The 13,344-nt window shown below is 42.1% G+C and overlaps 1 protein-coding gene across 1 annotated transcript; it reads right to left on the bottom strand.

The window, feature by feature from the left end:
- Window positions 1-9,903: 9,903 nt before the first annotated feature.
- Window positions 9,904-11,460, bottom strand: LOC130467250 (uncharacterized). Its single transcript, XM_056835708.1, has 4 exons — window positions 11,401-11,460; window positions 10,859-11,237; window positions 10,595-10,710; window positions 9,904-10,515 (listed from the first exon to the last, which is right to left on the bottom strand). The coding sequence occupies exons 1-4, from the start codon at window positions 11,458-11,460 to the stop codon at window positions 9,904-9,906; spliced, it is 1,167 nt and encodes a 388-aa protein (XP_056691686.1).
- Window positions 11,461-13,344: the final 1,884 nt, after the last annotated feature.

Here is a 13,344-nt window from a genome sequence, read left to right as displayed (position 1 = left end):
AACTTATTCTAACTAGAGAAGTACTTGTGGCACCTATATGCACTCTTTTGCCAACTCAAAGCTGTTTGTGTTACTCATGAACACCTTTTCTTATGCGGAGAATCTATTTGCTTTGCATAAACTTGTAAAATTTGCTAAAATGAGCATAAAAATGCATAAAAATGACATAAAATAGGTAAAAAGCGCGAATTTCTATCGCATTCTACCCCCCTTAAAGAAAACGAGTTACGCCCTCGTAACTCACCTCATGGAATAGCTAACCAAAATTTTCTTTCGACGAATTCTATCCTCAAAATTCCTATTTCACTAAAACTACTAACTTTAGACTTTTCACAACATGTGACGAAACAAAGGAACAAGTCACCACGAATTAAATAATGCTTAACTTGGGCGGAGTTAATAGAAAAAGTACCAGAATCTATATCGGCAGATCGTGTATCCTCATTCTGATTCATCATGTACAACTTTCCTGGAGCTTTATTTGGGTTGTTGTTATCATTTGCAGGCTTATTATAGTTCTCTTGATTGTCTTGTGCCCCTCCGGGCTTTGAATTTTGACCTCCAGACTGGTTAAACCTCACTTGGTTTCCACCTCCATTACTATTTTGTTCCTTTCTGTGCTTAGTGAAGCACTCATACTCCCTATGCCCCCTTTTCTGACAATAGTTGCAGGTCACTAGTTCTCCTCTGCAGTTCTTACCAGGGTGATTGCTACTGCACATCTTGCAATGATGCACTCTCTTAGATTGGTTCGAGTTATTGTGGTGCTCCTGATTGCTTCTTCCTTGAAAATTTCCATTTCCACTCTCATTCCTATTCACGTTTCTATTCTTCTTGAAATTCCCTCGGTTTTTCCCAGCATTAAACTCTTTTCTTTTCTCCCCAACAACATTTTTCTTGTCCCTTCTAGACTGTAAACCACGAATATGGGCGGTTCTCTCATACACATTCTCTAAAGGTGTAAAGGTTTCTCCACCTAATCCCAACTGGATCTCATCGGTCAACCTTTGCTCAAACATCTGAGCCTTTATCTGCTCTGTGGCTACAACCTCAGGTGCAAACTTCGACAGCGCTATAAATTTGCTATAATATTCAGCGATGGTCATACTCCCCATCCCAAGGTTTATGAATTCCTGCGCTTTTCGTTTTAACTTTTCCCTCAATGCAACAACAAATGAGTCCCAATTAAATCCCTCGGCAGTACTTAGCCTAGTTTCATTCTCTCTCCACTACAAATCGGCTTCATCTTTTAGGTAAAGGACAGCTTGACCTACTCTCATACTCCTAGGGCAACTCACAGCCTCAAACAGTTTCTCAAACTCCCTAATCCAATTTTCTAAGAAGGTAGGGTCTGATTGCCCCTTGAAGTATGGTGGTTTAACCCTAGCAAGTCTTTCAAACATTTCCCCTGCAGAATTGGGGCGCTCAGTTCTTTCCTGAGTTAGCTTTTCCGCCAAGAGGCGAATAGCAACGGCTAGATCATTGTTGTTGGCCATTCTAGAACGCGACCTGCAATTAGTATACTCTACTTTAGGTTTGAAACATCACCTATACGTTATCCCATACAATTTAATACTTGAATTGACCATAAAGATCGCCTCAACCAACAATGTTCACATTAATACACATCATTTACGAAGGCACGACAATCGTTTACGAAGGTGCAACGATCGTCTACAAGATGCAATAATCATTGAAAAATAATCATCCTCAATAATTCACGAAAGACATTCACACACTGCACATAAGGCATAACATTTTGAATCATATTGGTCATGAGGGTCTAGATTGGCCCTCACTTCCTTTATGTACTCAAATCATTTAATATTATTGTGGCAATTAAATTGATCCACAATTCACACTGAGTATGCAACCAATAGAAAAATTAATCCATGACGTGTTACCTAAAGGTTGGGGTATTATGGAATCCTCAAAATAGAATAAAGAACAATTCCTTGAAAACTTTAACTTTTATTGCTAACTCCATAAAGGTTTATTACATCCTTCAAAATAATAAAGAACATTTCAAACTTCAATAAACTTTAACCTTAAACTGTTATAGCTTTGCTACTTATTCTTTAAAACATAAAAGAGCTAATTAACTATTATGACTTCAAAGTATTTGTGGCCTCTTGCCTATCCATTGCTCCTGAGACTTGCGGAGTGAAATTTAGATCTCAAGATCATCAAACTCTTCCTCAGGGTCTTCATCTTCTTCCACGTCTTCATCTTGATTAGGCTCACTTGCAATCTCCTGTTCACTTTCGAGCTCTGCATCTGAATCACTAGAAATCTCAATGGTTGGCTCATGGGCCGCTGGGTTAGGATTCTCTGCCTCAACACCTACATTCTCATTCTCCACAACTACATCATTTTCCTCTAGGTCATTATTTACACTTACTCCCATAGGTTCTTCTGTAACTGCATCTCCAACATGACTCCCTACGATTTTACCGTCTCTAAACCCACTTTCTGCCGCCTCAATAATGGTGGTCAGAATTTTTGAGTCATATTCCCATCTACCATCCCAAGTCCCATACTTAGCCAAGTTTGGAGTTCCATTTTCAGAATGCATGTCTTTAAACTTTTCCTTGAGTTCTAGGTATGGAAATTTGTTAGGTAAGCAATTAATGATAGTGGCTGCTATGGTATCCTTTCTCATTAAGATAGGTTGCCCTTGAACTTTAGCATGATATTCACATCCAAACACAATTTTCTTCACGTAAATGTCAGGGGTTTCTATATCAAGTTTCTCGAAGGATCCTATGTTGGTATACTTGGAAAGAAACATTTTATTCCTGAAATAAACAATTCCATGTCTCACTAACGATTTTCCAACCAAATCATAAACAAAGTTCAATAATGCAATAAGTTTGGTGGAAGCAAACAATTATTTATGCACATTTAAATGTAACAATAAACAATTAGCACACGCACGTACATAACAATCAATTTCTTATGCTAGCATTGACTAGCTACTAATGCACATATAATTCTATCTTATATGCCCTTCTTATACTACCCATCTCTCATAAACTAAAGCATTGAAATAATTTAAATGACAAAGTAAAAGAACGATAATATAAGAAAATTATAACATAAAATAATAACATAAATATAAATATGAAATAAATAAAGTAAAATAAATTAAGGAAATGCGTAGCGAATAAATTCGAAAATAAAGTTATTAATTCGAAAAAGATTTATATTTCCTAAATAACAAATTCTAACTCTTGAAACAACTTTAAAAAAAATTTGAACTTCTAAAAATAATTGTACTCATTTTTTTTGAATAATAAATAATAAGAAAAAGAATAAAAATTTCAAAAGTCACTTTAATTCGAATAAATAATTTGATTTCGAACTTAAATAAGAAATATTATATACTTTCAAACAAGATAAAAGGAAATCGGCCCCCCAAAAAAAAAGTACCAATTTTTGAACACTATAATACGTAGAAGCTCGATTTTTAAGAAATTTATTTTAAATAACTAGATAGTTAGGCGCCTAAAAAAATTTGTTAAAGTAAAACCTTAGCTCTGATACCACTTTGTAACACCCCGACAATTCTCTCTTTTCTAAAATACTCTTTTAATATAAAACATAGAGAATTATCAAGGCATTATCGCCCGTGTGAAAACGTAACGGTTATTCAGAATTTTACAGCGGAAAACATAATAAATAACTTTCATAATTTAAATAAGTCAACCACCAAAACCAACAAACCGAAGTCGACCTAATTAGTTCAAATCAAATTCAAGTCCATTAAAACAAGTTCAACAAAACCAAATTCAAATGAGATAAAATAACGACTACACAAATCTCTCCAGATCCCGAACCCCAGTGATGCATCTTCTTCAAACCTGCAATGGACAATGGTTATTGATCCCTAGAGACTGCTCACCAAAGATTGGGTCATCACATGATCAATAAGGCATAGCCATGATCAACATGCACAAGCAAAAGCACGTAATCAGCAAAGCTGAGTACTACATACTAAATCAATAATAATCCTAACACGATTCTATTAAACGAACAATCCTAACATGATTCTAATAACGTACATAAGGGCAACCAAAACATAATAATTTGAAACCACACTTAACTAGACTAGACTAGACTAGACTAGACTAGACTTTTATAACATTAATATTATTTTAATTGAAATAGTCAATGGACCGAGTTGTCCAACCAGAAGTCTTCACTAAGGAAGAAGAGGTACGGGCGCGACTCCGTAACCTCAGTGACCTGCGATATCGAGGAACGTTTGAATAAAAATAGAACACGGTGATCAATCCGGTCCCAGAAAAGGCCATGGGCTACCACCATGAACCCCAACTCATGTTTGTCCGTCACTTCAGACGTGCACAGTCTAGAGCTATTGCTATTCAGTTTCACTTTACATGATTTATATATTAAAACTCTGTTATGACTCAACAAACACATAAGTCATACAATCAATAATTATTCACAATTGTTTTTATCTTGGAATTAAGTAAGTGATCACAAAGGTATCAATCAAGACTCATTCCAATTAAATTCAACATTTCCTTTAATACTGATCAACCCCTGTATATGGGTATAAGGTTTCAACTTACTAAACAAGGTCCTCGACCCTCATAAAGTAGTGAAAAGCTAAAAGGGAACAACGATCAATCGATCTAGACCAATATATATGAAATAATCTAGTGTTCCCAACCAACATGCTTGCATCAATCATCCATACTAACATGTTATAATTCCCATAACGAAATATATGTTCAACATGTCCATCCAACAATATTAAACATGTAAATTCAACATAACCAAGTTCATCAACAATCTCAACATGGTTTCAACAAACAACACACATTCCAAGCACACAGGTATGTACGTACCTTGTGTAAACAAACTGATAGCCCACTTTAACAAATTCAAAAGTCGCCTACAAAGAATTCTCCGCCTAGAAACAACCAATAAACTTCCCCAATCAATTTTCTAACAATTTACAGCAACACTACGTACTCTAAACACATCCCAACGTATTTAGAACATTCTCCAATATCGAAACTTAATTAATTAACCTCCAAGCATAATAATAATTATATTAAGGATCCAAAATCTTAAACTCCAATAAACTTTCCTTTTTAAATTTCCAACAATCTAAAATAATTAAAAACTTGCTCAAAATATATTCAACATCTTTAAAATCATAAAAATAATAACTTTAATAATATATAATCGTTCTATTATGATTTAAAGCCATTAAAAGGCACTAATTTAACCAATATAATATAATCTGAAAATTAGTAACTTTATTATATAATTCGTATAATCTGAAATCTATAATTTAAATCATAAAAACTATAACTTTAATTCAAGAAAACATAATTCGAATTAATAAAACATGATTAAACCCTAACTTATATTTTAATCAACCAAAACTGAAAATAATTAGTTTATAATATCAACACCAAATCTGAAAATCATATGCAAACCATAAAGATTATAAATTTAATTCAAGAACATAATTAGGATTAATCAACATAATTAAAACATTTAATTAGCTTAGGGTTTAAGAAAATCAACCAAATCAAGAGGAGAAAGGAGAAGGGACTGCCGGCGGTAGGGAGGCGCGACAGTGGGACTAGGAGGCGCGGCTGGTGGCTACAGGTTCTCGCGGTGGTCTTGCAGGCAGCGCAGTTTTCAGAGCAGGGAGAAACAACAACAAAAAGGAGGAATGAATGGTGCTGCTGTGCGTGGAGGAGAAAAGAGGAAAGCTGGGCCGCGGCTGGGCGGTGCGGCGCGACAAGGGGGGCTGCAGCAACGACGGTGGTGCGTTGTTGGTGGTGGTGAGTGACAGCACGGTGGCTGTGAGCAAGGAGAACACGAAATAAGAAGGAGAGAAAAGAAAGAAAGAACAAGAGAAGGAAAAGGAGAAATACCGGATGGTAGAGGAGTGGTGGCCCTGTGGTGGTTGGTCGACGGCTATGGCGGCGCTGCAAGGGTGCAACGGTTCAGCAAGGTCCACGTGAAGGGAAGGGGAGGTTTGAGGGTTTGCATATGCACGTGAAGGAGGAAAAGAGGTGGTTCTTTTTTTCTTTTTCTTTTCTTTGTTGTGGGTTTGTGAATTGAGAGGAGAGAGATTCTTGTTTACGTGAAATTAAAACAATGATGGGAAATTATGGGTTATTTGTTTTGGGCTTTATCAATTTGGGCTAGGATTAGAATTTGAGTATGAGTGTTTGGATCAAAACCGATTAAGATAGTTTTCCAAATTCGAATTCATTTCAAAGTAAAATTCTAAAACTATTTTGATTTCATAAATCGTTAAATATTTAGAACGTAATTAAAATAAAATAAATATCTGTTAATTATACATTTATTACTAAAATTCATCAACTCTATTTAAATATAAATAAATATACGTTAAGAAATATTAATAAATTTCATAAATTTCATTAAAATATAAATAACTATACGTTAAAATATATTGATAAACTTAATTAAATTAAGGGGGATTACATACTTGATACCTCCGAGGAGCGCGTGCCACGTCAGCACCGTAAAAGATCCCACAACATTTGGCGCCGTCTGTGGGGAGGTACAGTGTCATGGCCGAACTACACTCTGACAGAGAGCATGCTGGTGAAGAAGAAGAGAGACGGCACATTGAAGAGACCAATCGAATTGCAAATGCAGGGAACACACCAGGACGAATGCAAGCTGAGGTGGTGGTAGAAGAAGAACCAATAACCGAGGCGTCTCCGCCAGGCGGCCATCTAAGCCCTAGCGTCCGAGACGTCGTGTTGGATGAGAATCTAGATTTGCCAGTATCGGTGGGCTCCCTACGCGAGATTTTAACAGGATTCCAACAGCAAATGAATCAGGCCTTTCGACAACAGATGAGCACTACACTGCAAGATGAAATTCGGAAAAACATGCTGATCTACTGCGCCGAGAGGACGGCTCCGCAGAGGCCCCTCAGTCTAGGCGTCAATCGGATAAGCAGAATGCCACTCAGGTCCAACGTCTGGAGAGCTGGAGAAGGTTCTCGTCCACAAGCAAGCAGGGGAGTTAGCCCTGTGCCTGAGCACTCGGAAGATGGCCGTGACCCACCCACCTTCTTACCTCGAAGGGACCCGGTCATACGACCATCATCTAGGGGAAGTCCCCCAGCCATCCTGCGACCAGCTTCAAGGCGTCAAGAACACTATGAGGCTGAATCGGAACTATCAGACACCGGGTCCACCCCTGTGATGGAAGACCCGCCATTTTATCCCACTACACGTGGACCGACCCAGATGACGCCCCATAGGGTAAGCATGCGCCCCCGCCTGCTATCAAACCGCCGTGAACCAACTAATCATATTCAGAGGACTCAACAACCTGACGTTAAGGCACATGAGTACTCCTTTTTCTGACGAGATCATGAATGCCCCGAAGGAACCCAAAGTAAAAACCCCTACCATTGAAGCTTATGACGGGACCACCGATCCCGACATGCATCTTGTCGCATACCGCCACCACATGTACGTTCAGGGAACCAATGAAGCCACTTGGTGCAAGTACTTCCCAGCCACGCTCAAGGGAGTAGCGTCTAAATGGTTTGAACGGCTGCCCCCAGGATCAATTGCCTCTTTTAGCGAGTTACAGACTTTGTTCTCTACAAGGTTCATGGCACACAAGGAAGAAAGGAAAACTAGCATGCATTTAGGACGGATCCAGCAAGGGAAGGGCGAGTCCCTAAGAAGCTACGTGAAGCGTTTCAATCTGGAGGCGGGACAGATCCCAGACTTGCCTGATGGTGTCTCTTTTGACAATTTTATCAGAGGATTGAAGAAGGGGTCCTTCAAGTTTGACCTAGTTAAGAAGAGTGTAAGGACTATGGCAGAGGTCCTAGACGAGGCTGAAGAATTTATCCATGCAACGGAAATATGCAGCGCGTCAAAGGAAGGGAGGATTGGAGAAACAACCGACTCCTCCGGGAAGAAGGATAAGGTGGACCGAAAACCTCCACAGGTAAATGGCACATGGGCTCTCTCAAAAGAGCACGATACCAACTTTCCTGGGCACAAGAGAAAACGACCGCAAGAACGGGAATATTTTGAGTACAACACAGACCTTCTCACCATACTAAAAGACGTGGGGGCAAGGTACAACCTTGATCGACCCTTCCCCATGAAGTCTCCTGCTGAGACTCGAGATCCCAAATTATATTGCCAGTTCCATGAAGATATAGGACATGAAACCAAGAATTGTAGAAGCTTGAAGAGGGCTTTAGATGGTCTAGCCTCCAAAGGACATCTCAAGAACTACTTACAGAAGAATGCTCATGGCTTTGGGAAAAACCAATATAAAAGGAACAAGTCCCCTGCCTCGCCGACTAAGGGACAACACAGCGACGGAGGATTTGTAGCCGTCATATCTGGAGGACCGGCCGCTGGAGGACCTACCATGAGAGGACAGAAGGATTATGCGCGCCGCTTAGGACAAGTGCTGCTGTCAGCCAAAGCGCCCATGGATCCATTCCCAAAGATTGAAATATGTGAGTCAGACGGCGGACGGATAGCCACGCCGCACGATGATCCCGTTGTGGTTGAATTCAAGATAGCTAACATGAGAGTTAAACGCATACTAATAGACACGGGAAGCTCGTCTGACATAATGAGTCTAGAATGCCTCAATCGCCTAGCACACAATCCCAAAACCATCGAAAGAATTCACTATCCCATCATTGGTTTTGGAGGGAGTATCATTCATCCTGTTGGCGTCATCACTCTGCCAGTTCGAATTGGAGATAGGAAGAATGGGCGAAAAATGGAGGTGGACTTTTTAATTGTCAAAGACCTGACTGCATACAATGTCATCTTGGGACGACCCACCTTAAACAAGATCAAGGCCGTAGTCGTCACCCATCTGATGCTTCTGAAGTTCGTGTGCGATGATGGAGTTATAGGTACCATACATGGAGATCAACAACAGGCTAGGGATTGTTACCTGACGACCCTCAACCCGTCAGCATGGAAGCAAGATTCTGCTGAAGTCAGAGGAAAGCGAAAGCATGAAGATGAACCCCAGGTCACCAAAGAAATTGAACCCGTCCAAATAGAAGCGGTCAAAATTGAAGAAAGTGGCTAAGAGTAGAACATCATTAGGGTAACCATTGTACTCAGAGCCTACAAACGGCCTAGCTATTGTACTCAGAGCCCACAAAACGGCCTGTAAATACCCGCCTAAGACACGGTGAATGTAGCAAGCAATTTAGTAAATTAACACTTATCTGACGAATACAAGTCCCAGTTGAAAGAAACTCACCAGAAAACAATTCCTAAAGTGGTGTCCCTATCCGCTAAATAAACAATACCCAGTGCTAATAAACACGAGGGGTTTGGATGTACCCCGTGCTAATAAACACAAAGGGTTTAGACATCCAGCATGACGCCTTTTCTTTGCAAAGCGCCCAAAAAAGGAAAGACTCAAACAAGAGCAAAACATTCAGACATAAGTCCTCCTCCTTGGATGGCGTCTAAAAAAAAAAAACAACTAATCGTTCGACGGCCTGAGAAGTGGCCTAGATTAGCGCCTCAAATTAGGCTCGCAAAACATTCAGACATAAGACCTCCTCCTTGGATGGCGTCTAAAAAGACTAATCGTTTGACGGCCTGAGAAGTGGCCTAGATTAGCACCTCAAATTAGGCTGATCACCTAAAACACTGAGGTTTCTGTCCAACAATTGGACCCAAAGAAAAATTCAAGAAATCAGTAACGAACTGATAGAATTAAAATACAGTGCACAACGGCACAAACTGTTTATACATAACGCCCAAAGCGCAAACAAACCAAATCAAATAAATTCCAGAAGGCACCAAAGTTATTACAAACGCCCACGGCGTCATCTAAACCAACTGCAAGAAAAACTGCTCAAGGATAAGGGGCAATAGAACTCCCGTCCTGGACGTCTTGGCCTTCAGGGGAGTTCACCTCGTCTTCTTCTATGTATTCCTCCCCGTCACTAACGAACTCGGGAGGATCTAAGCCTAAGCGCCTAGCCGTCGAAACGGCTATCTGGTGGGAGATACGGCGTTTGAACCAGGAAAAATCCTTTCCGTCCATAGACTGATCCCACGCCTTTTGGGCACTCTCCAAGATAGACTCCTCGCCCAACTTAAAAGAGCTTGCAGCCTCCTTGCGCACGGCCTCGATCTTCCCCTGCATGGCCTTGAGCTGACCTTCCAAAACGTTCACCTTAGAAGAGAAATCAGTCACCCGTTCTAAGACGGAAGAGTACTCCTTTCTCAGCTCGGCAAGCCGCCCCTCATGTTCCCGCAGCTTCTCTTCATATTTCTCAGCGTCCTCCTCGACCTTCTTCAGCTCTTCCGTCTTCAGAGCGATCTTCTTGTCCGCGTCCAAGTTGATCAACCTGGCCGTCTTCTCAGCATATTGCTCATGATTCTCGATCTGGTCCTTGTGCTTGAGCATCTCATTGTGCATATCAAAGCGGTAGTTCCTACTCTCGACACAGCGAATGAAAAGCTGCCAAAGACAATATAGAATTAAAAAATAGCGTACACATATAATCATAACCACGGAAATCCAGGGGTAAGTGTCTCACATCAAGGACGAGAGACTGAATGGACCCAAAGAATCCCAAGTCAATCCCGGGGAGTGACCTCACGTATTCCTCAGGGATGGCCGCATACACATCGGCAATAATCTTATCCTTCGCCTCTGAGCTAAAACCGGCAGAAGGAGGGATGCTCGCCACCTCGGCCCGACGCATCCGCTTGAACATCTCAACTGAACCAAACACCAAGATTAACAAACATCATGCAAATCCCAACCTGATATAACAGATTTAAAGTACAGAGACACTAACCAATTGGCGAGGCTATAGGAGGAGTAGAGGCATTATCAGTAGAAGGAGCCTCAGTTTCCTTGCCTTTACCCTTGTCCTCTCGGGACAAGGTGGTGGCGTCAGCCGCCGCAGTCTGATCGACTGCTACCTCGTCAGCAGCTGCTCCGGCAGTACCATCCATTTCGGTGTCCACCGGGGAAGGAACCTCCTTTTGCTTAGGAGGAAGAATGGGCGTCTGGATAGGAGGAACCTCCCCCTCAGCCAGGGGAGCGGACGGTTTGGGTACCGACGGCTTGGTGACAGCGTCGGCCGGACCCATCTTCTTAAAGAAGGGCTGTTTTGGCTTAGGAGCCTCCGTCGAAGATGCCGGACGCTTCTTCGTAGCCGGCAAGGTGGGTTCCTAAAGATAAAGGAAATCAGCGACCAAATCATGACCAAAATATATATATATATATATATATATGTATTACCTTGGCGACGTCGCCAGAGGCACCCTCACTGGACTTCTTGGAGGAGTCCTTCTTCTTGGTCTCCACGGCCTTGAGAATGTCCTCGGTATATACCTCGGACAGCCAAGCGGGTACTTCCACTACACCCTTGTCTTCGGGAGATAAGCGATCCATGGCAGAACCTACAAAGCCAAGGGTTAGTTGAAAAAAAAAAAAAAAAAAGATGGAAGAAAAATGTTTGAAAAACTACTGGGGAACTACCTCTACTCAAATGGGGACAAAGACCAACGGCCGAAAGAAAGACTATATTGGTGAACTGGCCGACATGGGGAAGTCAAGCATTAGGCTCCCAGACATGGCTTTTTGACGACAGCCGATACATCTCAGCCTGGAACAAGGGCTTCACTAGTCCCCACTCTCTGGACGAGAGGCGAGGGTAGGCGTCAGCTCTAGACAAATAGCGGGGCCGACGGTTCCACCGAAAAAGACGTCTGGAAAGAGAGAGGTCTTCCATTCGGACAACAGACCACTTCTTCCTCCACCAAACCCAGCTAGAGGTCTTACCCACCACTGTCTTATATCCCCGACGGCTGTAGAGGGTGAACCACCCCTGGGGAGAACGAGAAGAAGGGGCAATGACTACGAGACGAAGGAAAGCAGGAAAGGAAGGGGTGACGCCGCTCAAAGCACACTTGGCGATAAAATCAAAAACATTTGCCCATGAGTTGGGCTTCAATTGAGCAAGGCCAATGTCATACCCCTCTAAAACGTCCATCACAAAGGGGTGCAATGGAAACCTAAGGCCCAACCTAAAGGCAGCAGTATAAACGGCTACCTCTCCTTGGGAGAGTTGGTTCACGGAGTCATGAGGTTGAGGGCTCCTATGACTAAAACCTGGGGGTAAGAGCAGAAAACGCTCAAAGTCACGTCCCTGCTCCCTCAGGTACCGCAGCCATTTCATGCTGGGAAAGATATCCGACGGAAACAGATTGACGTCCTCCTTCCCCCGGACCATAGGAGGAAGATTTTTTGCAAACTCCTCGTCTGAGGAGCTAGAGGAGTCATCTTCAAAATCCTCGCGTGGAACGCGGGGACGGAAAGCCACATTCTTCCTTCTCCTAGGAGAATGTGCCGTTCTAATGGCCCCGTCTCCTGTATTATGGGAGGAACGGACTCCACTCCTACTTACTTGGGACGGGTTCGAAAAAGGAACCCTATCGTCCCCCTCTCGCGGTGCAGCCCATGCACGCACGTTAGCTGTCTGTCTAATTCGAGCCATGCCGTCCTGCATAAGGGACAGGACGTCTGACTTTAGCAAAAGAATGAAAGGGATAGGTGTCATAACCCCCAAGACGCCTCCACAGAATACTATAAACAATAAACAAAAGAGGTCCCACAAGCATACAAACAACAAGGTGTTGATAGAAAACTTACCAGAAAATGATCAAACTGATGAGAAGTCTTGGCAAATCCTCTAAACCCTCAAGAACACTGGACAGCAAATCCAAGAACACTCAAGCGCAAGCACCAGCAGATCTTTGGCAGGACGAAATTTACTTTCTCTCTCTAAAGAAAAAATCGCTCTGAAGTAACAAAAGAAAAATGAAAGAGGAATTGAAGCTTTTAAAGGAAAATCTAAGCTCTGAAAAGCCCTCACATGTGGCGCTCCTTCCGATCAAGCAGCCTACCCCTCAGTGACAAGGGGCATCCTCCTTGAGGGGCAAATGATGTGGCCTAAAAGAATGCCACCTGACTGCACTATCAAAGCCCAGAAGAAAGAGCCCAAAAGCTTGCCTACGGGCATTTCTCAAACTTCACATGGCCTAGGCCCAAGCGATTAAGAGGCCCACATTGGTCCTAAACAAGCCTCCAGAACCAATGCAGGACACGTGTCCCAATCTTGCGTAAACACTCAATCATGCAGGACCAGTTCCCGAGAAACCCTAGCACTATAAATAGTGCAGATCCCTAGGTAAAAGGGCATTCAATTCTTGCCCACCAACAACAAACTTACTTTTGCTCTGCCTTCTCTCTACAAGTTACTTATCTCTCTAGCTT

The sequence above is a fragment of the Spinacia oleracea genome, chromosome 2, assembly GCF_020520425.1.
Source record: "Spinacia oleracea cultivar Varoflay chromosome 2, BTI_SOV_V1, whole genome shotgun sequence".
Classification (NCBI taxonomy): Eukaryota; Viridiplantae; Streptophyta; class Magnoliopsida; order Caryophyllales; family Amaranthaceae; genus Spinacia; species Spinacia oleracea.
The sequence above is the reverse complement of the archived record's forward strand: the minus strand, read 5'-3'. Positions and strand labels throughout refer to the sequence as shown.